The 16,787-nt window shown below is 38.1% G+C and overlaps 1 protein-coding gene across 2 annotated transcripts in view; it reads right to left on the bottom strand.

Annotated features, from left to right (window-relative positions):
- The window catches only part of VWA8 (von Willebrand factor A domain containing 8), a 391,323-nt gene that overhangs the window by 68,676 nt on the left and 305,860 nt on the right, over window positions 1-16,787 (bottom strand). Inside the window, exon 38 of one of the 2 annotated variants that reach the window (XM_020977001.2) lies at window positions 509-942. The exons of the other annotated variant lie outside the window; for it this stretch is intronic. Coding sequence (XP_020832660.1) covers window positions 925-942 — 18 coding nt within the window. The 3' untranslated portion in view covers window positions 509-924. Of the gene's footprint in view, window positions 1-508; window positions 943-16,787 lie in introns of those variants that run through there. 2 annotated transcript variants of the gene reach the window in all.

Raw genomic sequence — 16,787 nt, 5'->3', positions numbered from 1 at the left:
TTTGGATTCAGTCAAAGGGCTGCACTTGAGGACCTGGAGGTCCACATGTGGCCTCGAGGCCCCACCCCTGAGAGCTAAACTCTGAGGGTCTTTACAACTCTTCATTTCTGTGATGCCATGAAGAAGCTATGGTGATACAGGTTGAGATATAGATGTTTTTGGACCTGGCTGATGTGGCGACTTGTTTTGCTTGACTATGCATAATGTTTAAAAGGTTTTTGTTTTTCTTTTTCAACGGAGGGGGAGGAAGTGGGTGGAAGAGAAGGTGGATCTTTGTTAATTGAAATAAAATTAAATTCAAAAAAGAAATGAAATGCAAAGAAGATAACAAAAGGAAGGTCAGAAGGAAACAGACAAGGAGTGTAACCCCTTTGCACATTATATGTTGAATTTATTATATGCTTAAAAAGAAAAGTAAGCAATAATAGAGACTTACAATTTCTTACATAATCCTTTTTCTATACTACTTTGTACATGGAAATGTCAATTTTATTTGTTTTTTTCTAAGTTCAGAATAATACGAATCTGAAAATTCAAACCAAATCTAAAACAAAGATCATGGTTCCAATCACCAATAGGTTCCCTGTGGGGTACCTCTTGCTCTTATTAATGCCTAATAACCTAGCTCTATTCTCTCCATCTGACCAGTTCTATATGGCTTGGGTGCCAAAAGCTAAAATTCTGGCTATAAGGCTATAGAGTATATCACAGCATGTGGTCACAGCATTATTAATCATGGCTCTGGGGGCAGTGGAGGGAGCCATGATGAGCTTGGGAAGAATGAACATGGACTCTGGACTTCTGGTATCTTGGAATCTTGGGGTTGAAGGGACGGAGGAGAAGACGTTCCAAGAGGGGGATGAACTTGTGTCTTCTTCGGTGTGGGCACTCCCTTCACTAATGAAGAACACAATTCTTCCATCTTCAGTAGGACACAAGCTCCTGAAGGGAAGGGATCATTTAACTTCTTTATTTGCATTACCAGCACCTAACACAGTCCTCAGCACATAGATGTCCTTCTGGTGTTAAGCACAGGGGTCATCTGATGATCCTGGTCCTTACAGGTAGAACTAATGCTTTCCTTTTTTTTTTTTTTTATTAAAAAAAAGTCTTTAGAATACTAATGAGTGTTGATAACAAAGATACAGAAAAAGTGATCAAATATGAAGTACGAATACTTAAGCATTTTCAAGTGTCTAAATTTTTTTTGCATAAATTAACATGCCTTGTCTTTCTAGTAATAAATGCTGATAACTGATTACCTGAAGCCTTTTCAACTTGGTAAAATCTGTCAAGAGATCATTCTTTACTGGTCCAGCTTTCAAGAACCCAGTGTCCTCTCTGCAAATAACGGATTAGAGCAGGATTTTTTATAAGGGTTCTGAGACATATATTATATACTACTTAAAAATACTAGTTGGTATTTGTGAAAATGAAATACTTCATTCTCATCCTCATTCTGCTAAATTTGAGAATGATGTTTTTAGGTGGTTCTACAATGATGATTCTATTGGTGCAGAGAACTAGAGGAAATTATCAAATTAACTTCTACCTATGCAGATTAAGACCTGTTCTTCTACCACAGTTCTTACGCTTTCTGGGTGTTAAGTGACTTGCCCAGTGTTACAGCCAGTGTGTATCAGAACCCATCTTTCTCACTCTGAGGATGACTCTTTTTCCATTACTTCACATTTCACTGTTGTTGTTCAGTCATTTCAGTTGCATCTGACTCTCTGTGACTCTGGCAAAGATTCTGCAATGGTCTGCCATTTCTTTCTCCAGATTATCTTACAGATGTGGAAACTGAAGTAAATATTTGCCCAGGGTCACACAGCTACTTAATGTGTCTGAGGCCAGATATGAACTCAGGTCTTCCTGACTCCAGGCCTAGCGCTCCATCTATCTAATGTGCTATCTAACTACCCTCTTACTTTGTGTTGCCCTTCTACTAATTCTAAAATAATTTTAATAGAAAAAATAGAAATTTATGTGGAAATGGCAATAACCAGAGAAAACATTTTGGTTATTTTAAGGCATATTAACTGAAAAATTTTGTCTCTATTAGAATGACATTGGACATATCCCAACAGGGAGACCTATATTTCCTGCTGTGACGGCTGGTAACGGGCATGTGGGTTGCCATCATGGTCTGTAAGTAGAGGTAGGCACTTTGACAACAGCATCAAAGAATCATGGGACTTTGGTAGCCATCAAGCCAGGTAAAATATAATCTTTTCCCTCTAAAACAGTGTTAAAGCAGACCACACAAAAATTTCCAATCTTTTCCATTTTTCAAGCTCATTTCAGGAATCTGAAGAGCACAGGTAAAGGGAGAAGGGGAAAAAAAAAAAAGAAAATGCATCTTCCCTTCAATCCATGATTTTGTAACCTATTCTTCTCTGTGATAATTTCAATTGCTTGGTCACCTTTTGGTCCAGTTACACTCTAAAGTATCATTTCTGGTTATCGTATATCTTCTTGAAATGAAACTTCCACTCAGCCTGTCTCCAGACAGCATCAGTGGTGTGTGTACTGTGAGAGGCACCCAAGGACCACTACAACTTTTACTAGTACCTGCTCAAGCAGAGAAGATGCACAAGTGCACGAGTGTTCATTAGTCACTAATGGTACTGAACCTTTCAAGCCCTAAAGAAAAATGTGCTTATGACTCAATGCCTAGAATATCTCCTTTCCAATCTATTCCCACGTGTAATCTAAACTGTAGGAGAGTATGAACAGCCATCTAATCAGGGTTTCTAAACTCTATCATAGTTCACTAGCTACAAAGAACTTCTGCAACGCCACCAAATACATTTACCACATGTGTGTTTAAAAGTAGCTACAAGCCTACTAAAATGTTTGCCAGGCTGTGCACACCCATCCATGCTCCTCCCCAAGTCTTGGCGCAGTTCGCCATTCGATGCTGGAGACCAATTGATACCAGAGTAAGGCCAAGGTTGGGGCTAAGTAGACAGAGGTCACTTGGAAACAAACTATGTTTGGAAAAGCAAGGACTAAAAGAAAAAAGAAAACACAATGGGAAGGAAGGAGCAAAACATCAGATAATGGTAAGACGTGTTAGCTGGGGGTGGCACCACAAATATCCTCCCCAGGGATATTTTCTCTGCTCAGTTTTTCCCCTCAGTGATCTTTGATTGACAGGTCTCCTCTGGTTATGTGGTCAATAAATTTAAAAAGTACCTAGAAGTAAGATGAAGGAGGGTAAAATGAGTACACCTAAAGCATGTATAATGTACCCAATGTTTTGCTGAGAGAAAAATTGAGGAACCTTGCTAGCAAAAATATTTGGTTAGGTTTTAAAGACAGTAAGACAAAGGAAAGGGGGAATAAAATGGGAGCAGAAAGAAAAGGTATTACACATAGTTAAGAAAAGTTGGGTGGTCAACCTAAATATCACAGGCTCCCTCCAAGAGGAGGGAGAGCCTGGAGCTGCAGGCTGCACAGAGAGATCTTGAGAGCTCCCAAAGCAGAAAGAGTGCCGAGCTCAGCACTAGGTACTTGTGTAAGGAACTCACTGAGTTGGTTCCACTTATGGGAAGAGGCATGTGCACAGAGGAGAAAGATTTTGGAGTAGCAGAATGCATAGGAAACTGGCCCAATCATGTCTCTCGATTTGCCTGGAGTTTTAGAGACTGTTAGAACTGACCTTCTCTGGATGAAAATATCCATTCTCCTGGCTTGATCTTGCTCCCAGGTGAAATGATCATTTTCTCTTGTATATTCTTTTATTTTCAAATCTTTATAATTTCTCTGATTTCTGTTTGATATTTGCATGGATAAATAGTTGTACTCACTATTTGCTTTTTAGGATGACCTTTTGTTTAACGAGCATTTGTTAGGAGGAGCTAATCTGGCAAATAAAAGACAAGGGCTATTCTCCCCCTTTAAGAGTGACCAGGGAGTTGGCTGTCCTTCTGAACCTAGACTTATATCCCTAGATCAAACAGTTTTCAAGGAGTGACAGATGTATAATTCTGGCCTAATACCCCTCTTGAAAACTGTAGAAAAGAGTTGCACCTTATAGATGCTACTCCCTGTCTCCTGCTTGGGAGTACAAATCCTGTCCTTAATTCTCCTCATCTTCGCAGAGGTGGTCCAGGCCTCAGTTCACATCTATCCAGGACACTCACTAGCTGTGCTAGACAACCCATGTGAACATACTTATCATACAACACTTGTGAATTTTATATGACCTGTCAGTACCTGGTCATATAATTAGTAATAGTAATATTACAGGAGGGATTTCTTTTAAAATGCTTCTTTTTGTGATATATTTGAATATTTAACATCAAATGAGAGTTCAGTATGAAAGTTTAGTTACTATCATAACAGGACCCTTAACTTCATAGCTACATGGAAGTAAACAGTTGTTCACTTATGGTTCTCAGAGCATACTCTTCAAATAAAGGACATTGCAAACTGCTTGTTAATCCAGCATCACAATTTTTCCAGGTTTAGGTCTGAGTTGAAAGTTTCCAGTGGCAAAAGTGGACATGAATTTAAAGAATAACCACTGAAAAACACATGGAATTGCTCACTTCATCTATTTTAACTAAATTAAATTTAATAAGCATTTATCAAATGCCTACTAATGGCAAATGACTCTAATATCTTTGCCAAGAAAATCCCAAATGGTGTCACAAAAAGTTAGATGCAACTGAAATGACCGAACAACAAAATGTGCCAGACATAGGTACCAGGGATACAAAGACAACTATTCCTGCCTTCAAAGAGTTTACGTAATGCTGGACAAAGACTTTACAGGTTTTGTTTAAATTAAATCAAATGAGAATAATGTCTTCCAAAACATACACTTTCCCCTTACTTCTGAGAAGACAACTTTTCATGTGTCACTGAGGAAAGGGCTTGGGATTTGGAATCAGACTATCTGATTTGAATCCTACCTCTTCTACTTACTGCCTTGTGTGACTTTGGGCAAGTCCCTTAATCTCTCTGGACCTCAGTTTTCTCATCTATAAAATAAAGTTGTACTAGATGACCCCTAAGTTAGCTTCTAGTTCTTGCACCCATGCTTCTTAGTACTTTCCCCCCTGAACCCTGTATATGAGTACTTTGCTTTAAGAAACCCATTAGGTGAAAATCCAACATTACAAGTTTGCATCATGAAACAATTTTTTCACATTTATGAAAAAATTCTTTTAAAAAAAGCCCGTTTGTTTATTTTTAGATCATAAGACCTGCATAAGGCAAGGTGAGCAGGCTTGCCAGATCATTTGGGGTGACAGTCAGGAGTTGGATGGGAGAGACTCGAGGTTACATCAATCAGAAAAGGAGATATATCACAGGCCTTGAAATGATTATATAACTCATGGAGGAAATATGATGTGAGGTACACATTCTTTAGGGAATAGCTATTGCACAAGTGTGGTAGGTTTGTACAAATATCATGCCTGTAAGCTGCTCAGAGCCACTTGGATGAAAAGTATCTGAAAATATCAATACTCCAACAAATGAAGTAGGCTAGGCTCTGAAGCTCCCTACGGGACTACTTAGTTCCTTATATTTCATCACTACCATTGTTTTACAACTTCAAAAGAGACTTACTTTGAACTTATGAAGAAAATTTAAGGAAATAAAATGAGCCCCTTCTACCCTCCCCCTCTCCCATACCTCTATTCTTTTGAGATATAAAAGGCAGATAATTATCTAAAGTATTTCTCAATATGAACAAGATGGAAATGTGTGACCTTTGAGCCATAACAGATTCTATTCACTTTGGTGTTCTTAGCAGAGGCATATCTGCGGGAGATTAGGGAATACTCACAATGGAGCCAACTTCTGCTCTCCCAAAAATTACATGGAACATAAATAAAAAGAAACAGTAAAACAGGCAGCCAAACCTGAATGGCTCACATTCATCATAGGAGAGAGATAAAACCTCCTGCTAGTGGACTTAAATAAACGAAGTCATAATGAATTTCTGGGATATTTCTTTTGCTTGATAAATGTGAGCACTTTAAACCTCATGGATGGCTAGACCAAAAGGAAAAAAAAATCAATCTGGCAGAAACAAGGAGTCACTTAAAGTATTGGTAAATTAACCAAAAAGTATAGGAGTTTAGATTTTCGTTGCTATTTAACTGTTTCAGTCGTGTCCAACTCTTTGGGATCCCATTTGGGATTTTCTTGGCAAAGATACTGGAGTGGTTTGCCATTTCCTTCTCCAGCTCATTTTATAGATGAGGAAAATGAGGCAGACAAGGTTAGAGACTTACCTAGGATCACACAGCTAGTAAGTGTTTGAGGCTGGATTTGAATTCAGGTCTTCCCGACTCCAGGCCCAGTGCTCTATCCCCTGTACCACCCACCTGCCCAGGAGTTTAAGTTAGCAATTTAAAAACCATCAATTGTGCAAATATAAGAAAAATACATCTTTTTAAATTTATGGAAAGTTTGCTCAGTCAATAGGCAAGGTATTTTTCTAACTGAAACTGGGCCTCTTTATCTAAAAGCTAATTCTAGAGCAAGGACTTTTCCCTAAAACAAAATATGCTCTGCTATCCATGGCTGAAGACTATTTTTTTTAATGCAATTGGGCTTAAGTGACTTGCCCAGGGTCACACAGCTAATAGGTGTCAAGTGTTTGGTCTGAGGCCAAATTTGAACTCAGATCCTCCTGACTTCAGGGCCGGTGCTCTATGTACTGCGCCACCTAGCTGCCCCCATGGCTTAAGACTTTTGACAGACTTGTCTATATCTTATTGGTAACTTTAAAAAGTTCTTGAGAAACAAGAGTTCTCTATCACTTACATAGCATCATCATAGCCTGTCCTTTTATTTACAAAATTCAATGCACATATATCCATATATATGTATATGTATGTGTATATATGCAGATATACTTATATATGTAAATATATATGTATATGTATGTGTATATATGCAGATATACTTATATATGTAAATATATTCCCAAATCCCCAAAACCCATGCCACATTATAGTATGGCTGTGACTGACCCTGGCTCTTTAAATGATATACAAGTAGAGAAGAAGTTCTGGTGGGTTCTAACAAGATATAAGGCTTTTATTACATTCTCAGTAATATATAGCATCAGATGTCAAAGGATCAGCCTAACCATATATAGAAAAGCTCATCTCATTACCAGCAGGTTGTACTAGGTAATTAATGTTTTGGCTATTGCAGCCTAGGAAATAGATAAAAACATGAAAAGACTTTTATTCCTGAAAAACAGAAGTACCTCTTCTGTTTCCATGGTAATGGGGAAAAGGAGTTAAAAAAAAGGAATACGGTCCTAAGAATCATAGTTTTTAGATCATCTACAAACATGAATTAGATTGTTGGTATTTTCAAATGTGAGATCCCGGTCCAATTCCAATCAAGATGATGCATTACTAAAGGAAATGAATCATGTCTACAGAATTCTTGTTATAAATGAAACCAGAAGACACGAAAAGCTTGGAAACACTGAAAGTTAAATGGAAGGATGTCTGCAGAGAGGCAAGAACAGAAACAAAAACTCGTAAAGTTGGTTCCATCATCTACACAAAGGGAACAAAGAACAGTATTTTGTGAAACACTTCCTTACCTATAAGTATTAGCTAGCAGACCACGAAGATAACTGTGCCTAATGTTCAACATTTTTAGCAAAGAAATTCCAAGACACTGGAAAAGTCCTTCAAATGAAATCAACATATATCCGCGTACATTTCTGTGAGTATATTTGCATACACCCACATCTATACCTGATTCTTAGTAAGTTAAAAGTGAAAGTAGGCACAGGACAGGATGATAGAAATATGCTTTGAGATTAAGAAATGACAGAAATTGCAGATTCTATCCATAATGAATACTTTTCTCAAGAAGTAAATTGGAAGGCTTAAGGAATTCTGAGAACATCACAAAAAATGACAATGACTACCAAATTCAGAATTCTAATGACACATGTATCTTAAGAGCCATCATAATCAATGCATGGAATCTGCTGGCTTCCAACAGTACCCTTTGTCTTCTGTATGTCATTTCACTTTTTCCTATTGAGAGGCATCTTCCCCCTCTTTAAGCAGCAACCAAGGGAACCAGACTAGAACAAAGGCAAAGATATTGGAGGAGAAGACCTGGTACAGTGGCAAGGGTGCTTCTTGTGAGATACAGGTTGGCAAAGGATAAGGGATTTTTGTCAGGTAAGGATATTCACTACAATGATTTCCTATTGGAAAAATAGCATTATGTAAAGTTATTCAAGGGAATCCATGAACAAAAAGAAATATACTGTACACCTCACAATGAATAATTAGCTTCTGAAGCACTTAATGACATGATTTCTCTCTGAAATATCTACACCTTTTAATGGATCATTGCACTGCTTACGGAAAATAAACAAATGCTATTCTTTGAGAATTCGGTCTAACTATCCTTCGCGGTAATGGCTTTGCCTTGGGAGCGCAGTTGCTAAAAGGGTTGTTAGTTGGCAAGGCAGCAGCACTGGGGTGGAACTGATGACTGGTTTCATGACTACTGCATTCTTCTTGCTTTATGAAAGTAATTTAAAAAGAAAATTTTCCATCAATTTATGGAGTTTCTGACTGTAGGAATAAGGTCTCCCTTAGCAACCACAGATTCTTAGATAGCTTGACATTCATGCTACTTTAATATATGCAGAGCACTACATTGATCTCATTAAAAATTGTATACACACAACAGAAGCTAGATTAGAACATCTGGCATAAAATGGCTATATTCATGGAATTTTGGATTTCCTCTCAGATTTCAAGGTACATCCCCTTAAAGCATATGCTTTCATTTTAAAAATACATTAACTTATAAGCCATGTGACAGTGGGTAAACAGTATTCATCAGCAGTAGGGGCAGCATAAAAAGCCTGGACTGAGACACAATAAATATGGCTTAATAAATCTTCCTATTGAGCAGGCTGTATACCACATGACAAATAATGAACTTTGAAAAACCAGAGTATAACATATAGTCAGGGAGATGTATGAGTTGAAAAGGGCATGTCTTGTGTCGAGAATGAGGGGGAGGAAAACTAGGTGTTCTGAGGGCTCCACTGGTGGTCTCTGTGACACTTTCCTGGAAGGACTCCTCTCAGTACACTAGATGATGTTCCCTCCCCCTATGGGGAGCTTAAGGGAGGACAAGCACAAGCATGAATTGGTTGTGATTTGTATGACTGGAGGAAATATCCAAATTAATGAAATTATGTGTAGCACCTCTTGGGGCTGCCAAGGAGATAAGTATGTTGGAGTTGGACCCTTGCTGGTCAGGACACAAGTCAGCTAGAGAGTCTTCACCCGATTCCTCTCGGGAGTTACTCCAACCCTGTGACTATCAGGGGTCCAGACAGTGACTAACAGTTTAGTCTCCCCTGATCTTAAGGAAGGAGGAAGGAAGAAACCACACCAGAGGTGAATAGGTACTGGGAGCAAGTTAGGCAGAAGGGCAGTTGCTGCTACTAGCATCTAAAAAGAGTGAGAAGAATGCCCCAATGAACCATGGAAGGAAAGTGTCAGACATGAGATCTTCAGCACCAAACTCCAGGAACTAGTTCTTTTGTTGCTAAACAATTGCAATGGCTAAGACGATGGCTAGTAAAATTTTATTTCCTTCTTCCCCCTTTTCCTTCCTCTCTCTTTCTGGGAAAGCATATGCCTGCTCCCCAAATCTCTATTTCTTAAGAGTTTACCATTCTGTTTATTTTACCTTTTAAGTAAAAAAAAACGTAATTAACTTTATCTCCCCTAGCCTATTTATTCCATTATGCAAATTTGGTGGAGAGTGCTAAGAGAAGGCAGTATCTGGGAGGACATAAATTTTTTTTACAACTGTTGTCATGTATTTTGCCAGAGCAAATTTCCTCTGGCTGGGGGCTTGAGCTGTAGAAAGAGAATTATGATTCTGACATATTTTTATAACTTCCCAGAGCAAAGAGAAAGAAGACTTAATCTGTGAGTTTTCTCTCTAGGCAATGATTAAGCAGTTTGGCTGGGGCTAGCTTACATAGGGGAGGTAGGCTGTGACCACTTTTTATTGTTTCTGAGGCCTGGTTTTAAAGGAAAATGAGAAGAGAGTGGCTGTGGAGGACTACAGAGCCCACACAAGGGTTGGGACCAATACAGCCACAATGACATAACATTACCAGCCTACGTGTGGATCTATGTGAATACCAAACACAAAGCTAAAACTCTTGAAAATATTTCAGCTTTCCAGGAATATGCATTTGGTAACTGCAAACTGTAGCCTAAGTTACCAATATTATTGTTAAAAATACATCAAAATTGAAGTGGAAACCTCATTTTCAGTGTTAATTTCTCATTTAATTATGAAATGACTCAATTAGTAATTAAACATTTTTCTTACATGGGAGACCCAGAATCCTAATATTTGAAAAGTTGCTTTTGAGAGTCTTATCACCAGGAGACAAAGAATAATTCCATCTGTATATTGCTTTTTACCAGAATTCCACAGGAATGTGTTTACTCAAACTCAACATTAATACAATTTTATTTTAGGAACTCTAATTATGTGCTGAAAAAGTCTTACAAATAAACTTGTCATGCTAATTAGTATGTTCATTTAATTTCCATGCTTATAATTTCTGAGAATGAAAATGAACAGCATCTATAGCTTTCCTTTTAAAGTATATATAATGTTTCTCTATATTGTATATTACCTTTCTCATTATTGCTAAAGTAAACTAGTTTCTTTTGTAATATTATTAAAATAGAACACTCCAAAATGTAAAGATAACTATTTAAAGATGATGACAATGGATTAATTCATATTTTCTTTTGAGCTTTTCTCTTCAAGCTTTCTTCTTTGTTTGTAGACAATTATAATGGAAAAATAGGATTGTATATGAGTAAACTTGAAACACACAATGTGGATGCATGATGATTATTTTTTTTAATAACTACACAAACACGTAAGTTAGGTCTATAAACCACAGTACTGGTACCAAGCTACCGTTTCACAAAGGGTAACAATTCTTTTCAGTCAAAACATTATTTTAAGAATCAACATGTTTCACCAGTCCAAACTTGGCAGGGCCCATGTAATTAATGAGGAAGTCCCAGCTGATTATAGTAGAGTCTAAATATGCCAGATCACATGCCTAATATTTATTAACATTTTTGTTTATGATCTCATTTATCTTAGTTCCTTCACCTGTGAGGCTGAACTAGCTTACAGAATATACTCTCCTGTCACTAATATACTGGAGGTCTGAAGTTGCCGGATGGGTGGGAGTACTTGAGCAACAGCAAGAAAAACACCACAATAATATACTCTCCAATTTAATGACATTGTGTTATATAGGGCTTTTATCTTTATGGGTGCTATTTTAAAGAAATATTAAATCATAATCAAAGGATAATGAAAAACCCCTATAATATTTAAGCATAAAACATTTTATGTGAGAGAAAATAAACTCATTGTTTTTACTCTGGAGCTGCAATGTGTAAAGTTACATGCGTGGACACTTTCATTTGCTTTCTACACTGGAACGAAAGGCAAAGAAATACTCCTATTTTTGTTTAAGCCTTCAGAGGGCTTCCATATCTGGCACTTCACCTCACAGGCCTTTAAACAACGATATTTGAGATTTTTTGCCAGGAATAGCATACCTGGAATAAATCTAAAAGAGACTTGAGGTATGCACAAGCCCATTTTGTAAAATCATATCAACCAACCAATAAGCATTTGTTAAATGACTATGTGCTAGGCACTGTCTTGGGTGCTATAGAGTTGTTATGGATAAAGATGAGTGGATGTAATTTCACTGATATAGGGAAACCTTGGGTGAAGAGTTCACTTCTACCAATGCAGTTTAGAACCTTCTGTCTCTGCAATTTCTATTAAAACAGATGCCTAGTACACTGAGACATTAAGTGATTTGCTCAGTCACACATCCAGTATGTTTCAGAGGCAAGACTTGAACCCAGATCTCTCAGGCTTCAGGATCAGCTCTTTATCTACTACGCCATGCTGCCATATAGGGCATTTATCTTTACAAAAGTAGGGCAGTCTTGTTTTGAGACATTCTTTCTCAAGACTTAGTCAAATGGCAGCTACAACAAAACTTATTCTTAACCCTCAGTCTTAATTGAGACTATTTTCTGAACTGGAATTACCTAGAATTCTTTTTTTTTTTCCTACCTGCCAGCGTGGAGCCTCATGACTTCAGTGGGGGAGGTCAGACTCATACCTCCAGGCCCATGGCTGGATGTAGGGCAATCTCCTTCAGACTATCCTGGCAGCAAGTCCAAGAACTCTCTTAGTTCTAAGCTCCTGAAAACAGGTTCAGGATCAGCAGTGAGGGCTATGGTATGAAATGCCTAGAATATTCCTAGCAAAAACTCTATGCCAAGAAAGGCTTAAGAGGGGGAGTAGAGACTATGACAAAAGATCTAAATGTATTCATAACTTTGGCTTATTCAATGGTGGGGTCACTGCTTGAAACATTTTGAAGGGTTCCTCTTTTTACACCTAATTTCAAAATCAGGACCTCTTTCTGATTATTCATGACCTAACACCTACTAAAGAGAATAAATCCAGAACTCAGCACTGGTCTAGTCCTGAATTCTCAGGCACAAAATTAAATGTTACCAACCTCCTTAAACATATCCATAGGGGGTTCTTAGTCTTTTTTGTATGCTGGACTCTTTTGGCTAGAATAACATTTATAACATTTTGAAATGAGATAAAGAACTCTTCCCATCCAAGTTCACAGTCCTTACATAAACTGCTTAGGGGTGGATCACAAGCAAAGAACTCTCATTCTACATGGTTAGCTGCAAGAAGCTCCCCAGCAAGATGTCAGGTACCCATTACTGACTACCATTTTTGTATGAAGTCTGAGATTTTTATCTGTGTAGGACCAGTAACTCATATATAACAGAGTCTTAGAGAGTTGCCTGATAGCACTTGGGTTAGGGGTAGGGGGGAGGGGTAACAGAACTAGTATATGTCAGAATTTGAACCCAGGTCTTCCAGACTACTATATACGGTGACCAATATACTACTCCACATCTACTGGGTCTAATAAAAGATAATCAACATTTAACAACAGATTTTATCTATATCTGTTTGGTTGGGTTTGTTTTCATTTTTGTTTTTGTTTTGCTGTTACATGTGTGTGCATTTGTTTTTGTTTTTTTCTTTTCTGCTCAGGAACAAATATCCCTGTCCAAAGAATTCTGAAGCAGGAGATAACATTTTTCAAGAAAGTTCAGGTTTTAAAAATATTCTTATGAATCTCTGCCAACATTCAAACTTTGGGCAGGGACAGACACTGAGACTGCTACACTAATTTCTGAAACAGGCTTTCCCTTTTACATCACTTTGGGAGGTGAGTATTCTTCCTCTCGAAGAGTAAACAAAGGAATAAAAACAAGGTGACTCAAAGGATGAGGAAGTATGTTTTTCTAGAGAACAAAAGATCCCTTCACAGTGTGTGTCAAAGACTCAACTATAAACTTTCCTGAATGTAAAAACACTGTTCTGACCTGGAGCTACAATGGATAATTTGTAAAATAACATTTCCTTCAAATACAGATTCGCAAAAAATTCCATTTTTCTTCACAGATCAACAACAATTAACTATAATAGTAAAAGAAATGATGATCACAAAAAAGAAAGAGATCAGTTTATTGCTAAGGAAAACCTGTAAGTCATATAAAAGTGGCAGTCTTTCTAACACGAGGGATCACATAATGTGAAAAAACTCCAGGGGTGGAAAAGATATGAAGGTGAAGTTTTTAATTGGAGGTAAGGATGTAAAAATCTCTAACCCAATTCTAGAGTCCTCACTACAACAGCCTTGATCAGAGGCAGGGAATCTGCCATCTTGAGGCCACATGCAGCCCTTTAGGTCCTTTGACTAAATCAGAACTTCAAAGAACAAATCCCCTTAACAAAATGATTTGTTCTATAAACCTAGTACTCAGTCAAAACACCTGCACCCAAAAACCTAGAAGGCCACCTCGAGGTGAGTTCCCAACCTCTATCAGTGGGTAATCCACTTTTGTCTAATCATTTCTAGTAATGGGAAGCTTCCTGCTTTTTTTAGACAGGCAATGTGGTGGAAAGAGTTCAGGACTCGGGAGTCAATCAATAATTTATTAAGCACCTAAGCTGCTAGGGATACAAAGTAAAAAATTAAATAGTTTTTGCTCTGAAGCAGCTTATATTTTTTTTATTGGAAAAAATATGTACTAACATAAGCATATACATTATATACAAAATTAATACAAAGCATATTTTGGGGAGGGTTAGGCATTAATAGCTAGGCAGAGGAGAAATCAGGGAAAGCTTCATGTAGAAGATAGTGTCTGAGTTGAGTTTTGAGGCAAATACAGGATTATGACAGGCAGAGGGGAAGAAAGAATGCATTACAGGCATGGGCAACAGCCTATGCTATATCATGGAGATGGGAGATAGAGTTCCAGCAAGGTTGGTTTGGTTGGATCATAGAGGGCATCAAGAAGAGTAATGTATAAGGTTTTCTAGAAAGGTAAGTTGAAGCCAGGTTGTGAAGAATGAAGACGAATTAAAATCTGACTCTTACAACTTGACTAATGTGAAAACAGGCTTAATATGAATGTATATGTTGAGCCTATGTCAATTAACACACCGTCTTGGGGTGGGGGAGGGGAGAGATGGAGAGAAAATTTGGAACTCAAAATCTTATGGAAGTGAATATTGAAAACTAAAAATAAATTAATTTATATTAAAAAAAAAACCAAAATCTGACTCTTACAATCAATCAAGCACTGATTAAGTATCTACTTTATGCCAGGCACCGTGAGCGTGCTAGGTGATGGGTATATTTGTAAACATGTATATATGTATACAAAAATGAAACAAGCCCTGCTCTGTATGAGTTTTCAGTCTATCAGGAGAGAACAACATATAAGTATTCAGGTCTACAGAATAAATGTAAGGTAGTTCATATGGGGAAGGCACAAGCAGTTGGGTGGGATCAGCTGGGCTGTATGTAAAAGATGGTTCTTGAGGGAAGTAAGGGATTCTAAGAGGCAGAGGTAAGGAGAGAGTGCATTCCAAGCATAGGAGATGGCCAGTGCAAAGGTACAGAGATGAGAGATGGAATGTTTTGTGTAGAGAACAGCAAGAAGGGATAGAGTACAGGAAGAAGAACATGATGGTGCCACATAGGAGGCACTTAATAAATGACTGTGAAGTGGGGGTCAGGTAGTGAAGGGCTTTAAAAGCCAAAAAGAACATGTATTTTGCCCTAGAAGCAACAGAGAGCTACTGGAGTTTACTGAGTAGAGGACTGACATGGTCAGACCTATGCTTGAAAAAAATGACTTTGGCAGCTGGGGAAATTAGAGAAGGCATGGCCAAAGCTGGAGAGGACGGCTGGGGATGCATTGTTATTTGGGGAAGCCAGGTATCTGTTAGTGCAAGTAGATGGAAGGAATAAGAGAGGAAGAGGTCCAGAATGAGGGTTTATTCATTATAGAACGGGAATTCCAGAAGGCACAAAGGAAGGGGTGGCTTGAGTCTGACTGAGTTGAAGAAGATGACTGAACGTGAGGCCAGGTGGTTTGAAACGTATCATTATATAACATGAAGTTCTTGAATATGTGAGCAGTAGAGGTTGGGGAAAAGATGTAGAACTGTGATTCAATTAAGAAACTTCTCAAGAAAGGATCAGGGGGCTGACAAATGACTGCAACTAGGATCTAATTAGGATGATACAGATGAAAGGAAGGAATCACAGGGGATTAGAAGATGCTGAGTGATGACAGCAGTAGAGGAAATGCTTAATGGGCTGAAAATGACAATGAGGAACAAGAATGCCTCTTTCTCTTCCAAACTAGGGGGCATGAGAAGAGATGCATGTCATAATATAGAGGGTGGCCAGGGATGTAGGGTTTTCCGGGAGGAGCCAATTTTCAGTGAGAGCAAGATGAGAGGAGTATAATAAGAAAAGGCCCAAGATACAAGGAAATATGTTAACAATTAAAAAGGAAATTCCAAAAGGTATCATTGACCTGACTGCCCTTCTTTGGATCACTCTGGCTGATCAATATCCCAAAATGTGGCTTCTAGAAGAGAATGTAATATTCAGATTTATTGACCAGGGGCAGCAAAACAGTAAGTACTCTCAATCTGGACACTATGCTTTTATTGGTTAATAAAGCCCAAGAACACATTGTGAGTTTTTCTTTTTTTTTTCCTTCTCTGTTGGCTCATCTTGAGCTCCTAGTCCACTAGAAGCCCTACATTCTTTTCACATAAGCATCTGCCGATTATGTTTCCCTCATCCTGTAATGTTAACTATGTTAACTATAATGTAACCTATCGAGGGTTAACTGCCTTTAAAAACATTAACAAAAGCTCCTATTGAGCTATCTCTCTTTGTTGCCTCATCCCTGGTCCGTATCTTCCACTATCCACCTCTTCCACTCCCCTCTCATGAAGCACCTCATTCGACCAATACACTTTCTTTCCCTTCCACCTTTGGTACAAAGTAAAACTTTGCCTCTTGCCTCCTCATCCTCTCCAATTCTGGCTACTGCAAACTCTCAGGTCTCTTATATCTAACTCCTTTTGATAGGGCCAGCAGGGGGCAGTGACATACTCCTTGTACCATACTGCCATTCACAGACTTTTGCTCTGCCATATGCATTCATAACCCCTCATATTTTGAATCTGACCAGATTCTTGTTTTGTCATCTTCTAATTTCTTTTTTTTTTTGGCTAAGCAATGGGGTTAAGTGACTTGCCCAGGGTCACAC

Source organism: Phascolarctos cinereus, unplaced genomic scaffold (assembly GCF_003287225.1).
Source record: "Phascolarctos cinereus isolate Bilbo 61053 unplaced genomic scaffold, phaCin_HiC Scaffold_7;HRSCAF=346, whole genome shotgun sequence".
NCBI lineage: Eukaryota > Metazoa > Chordata > Mammalia > Diprotodontia > Phascolarctidae > Phascolarctos > Phascolarctos cinereus.
Note: the sequence above shows the minus strand (reverse complement) of the source record. Positions and strands in the feature narration are given on the sequence as shown.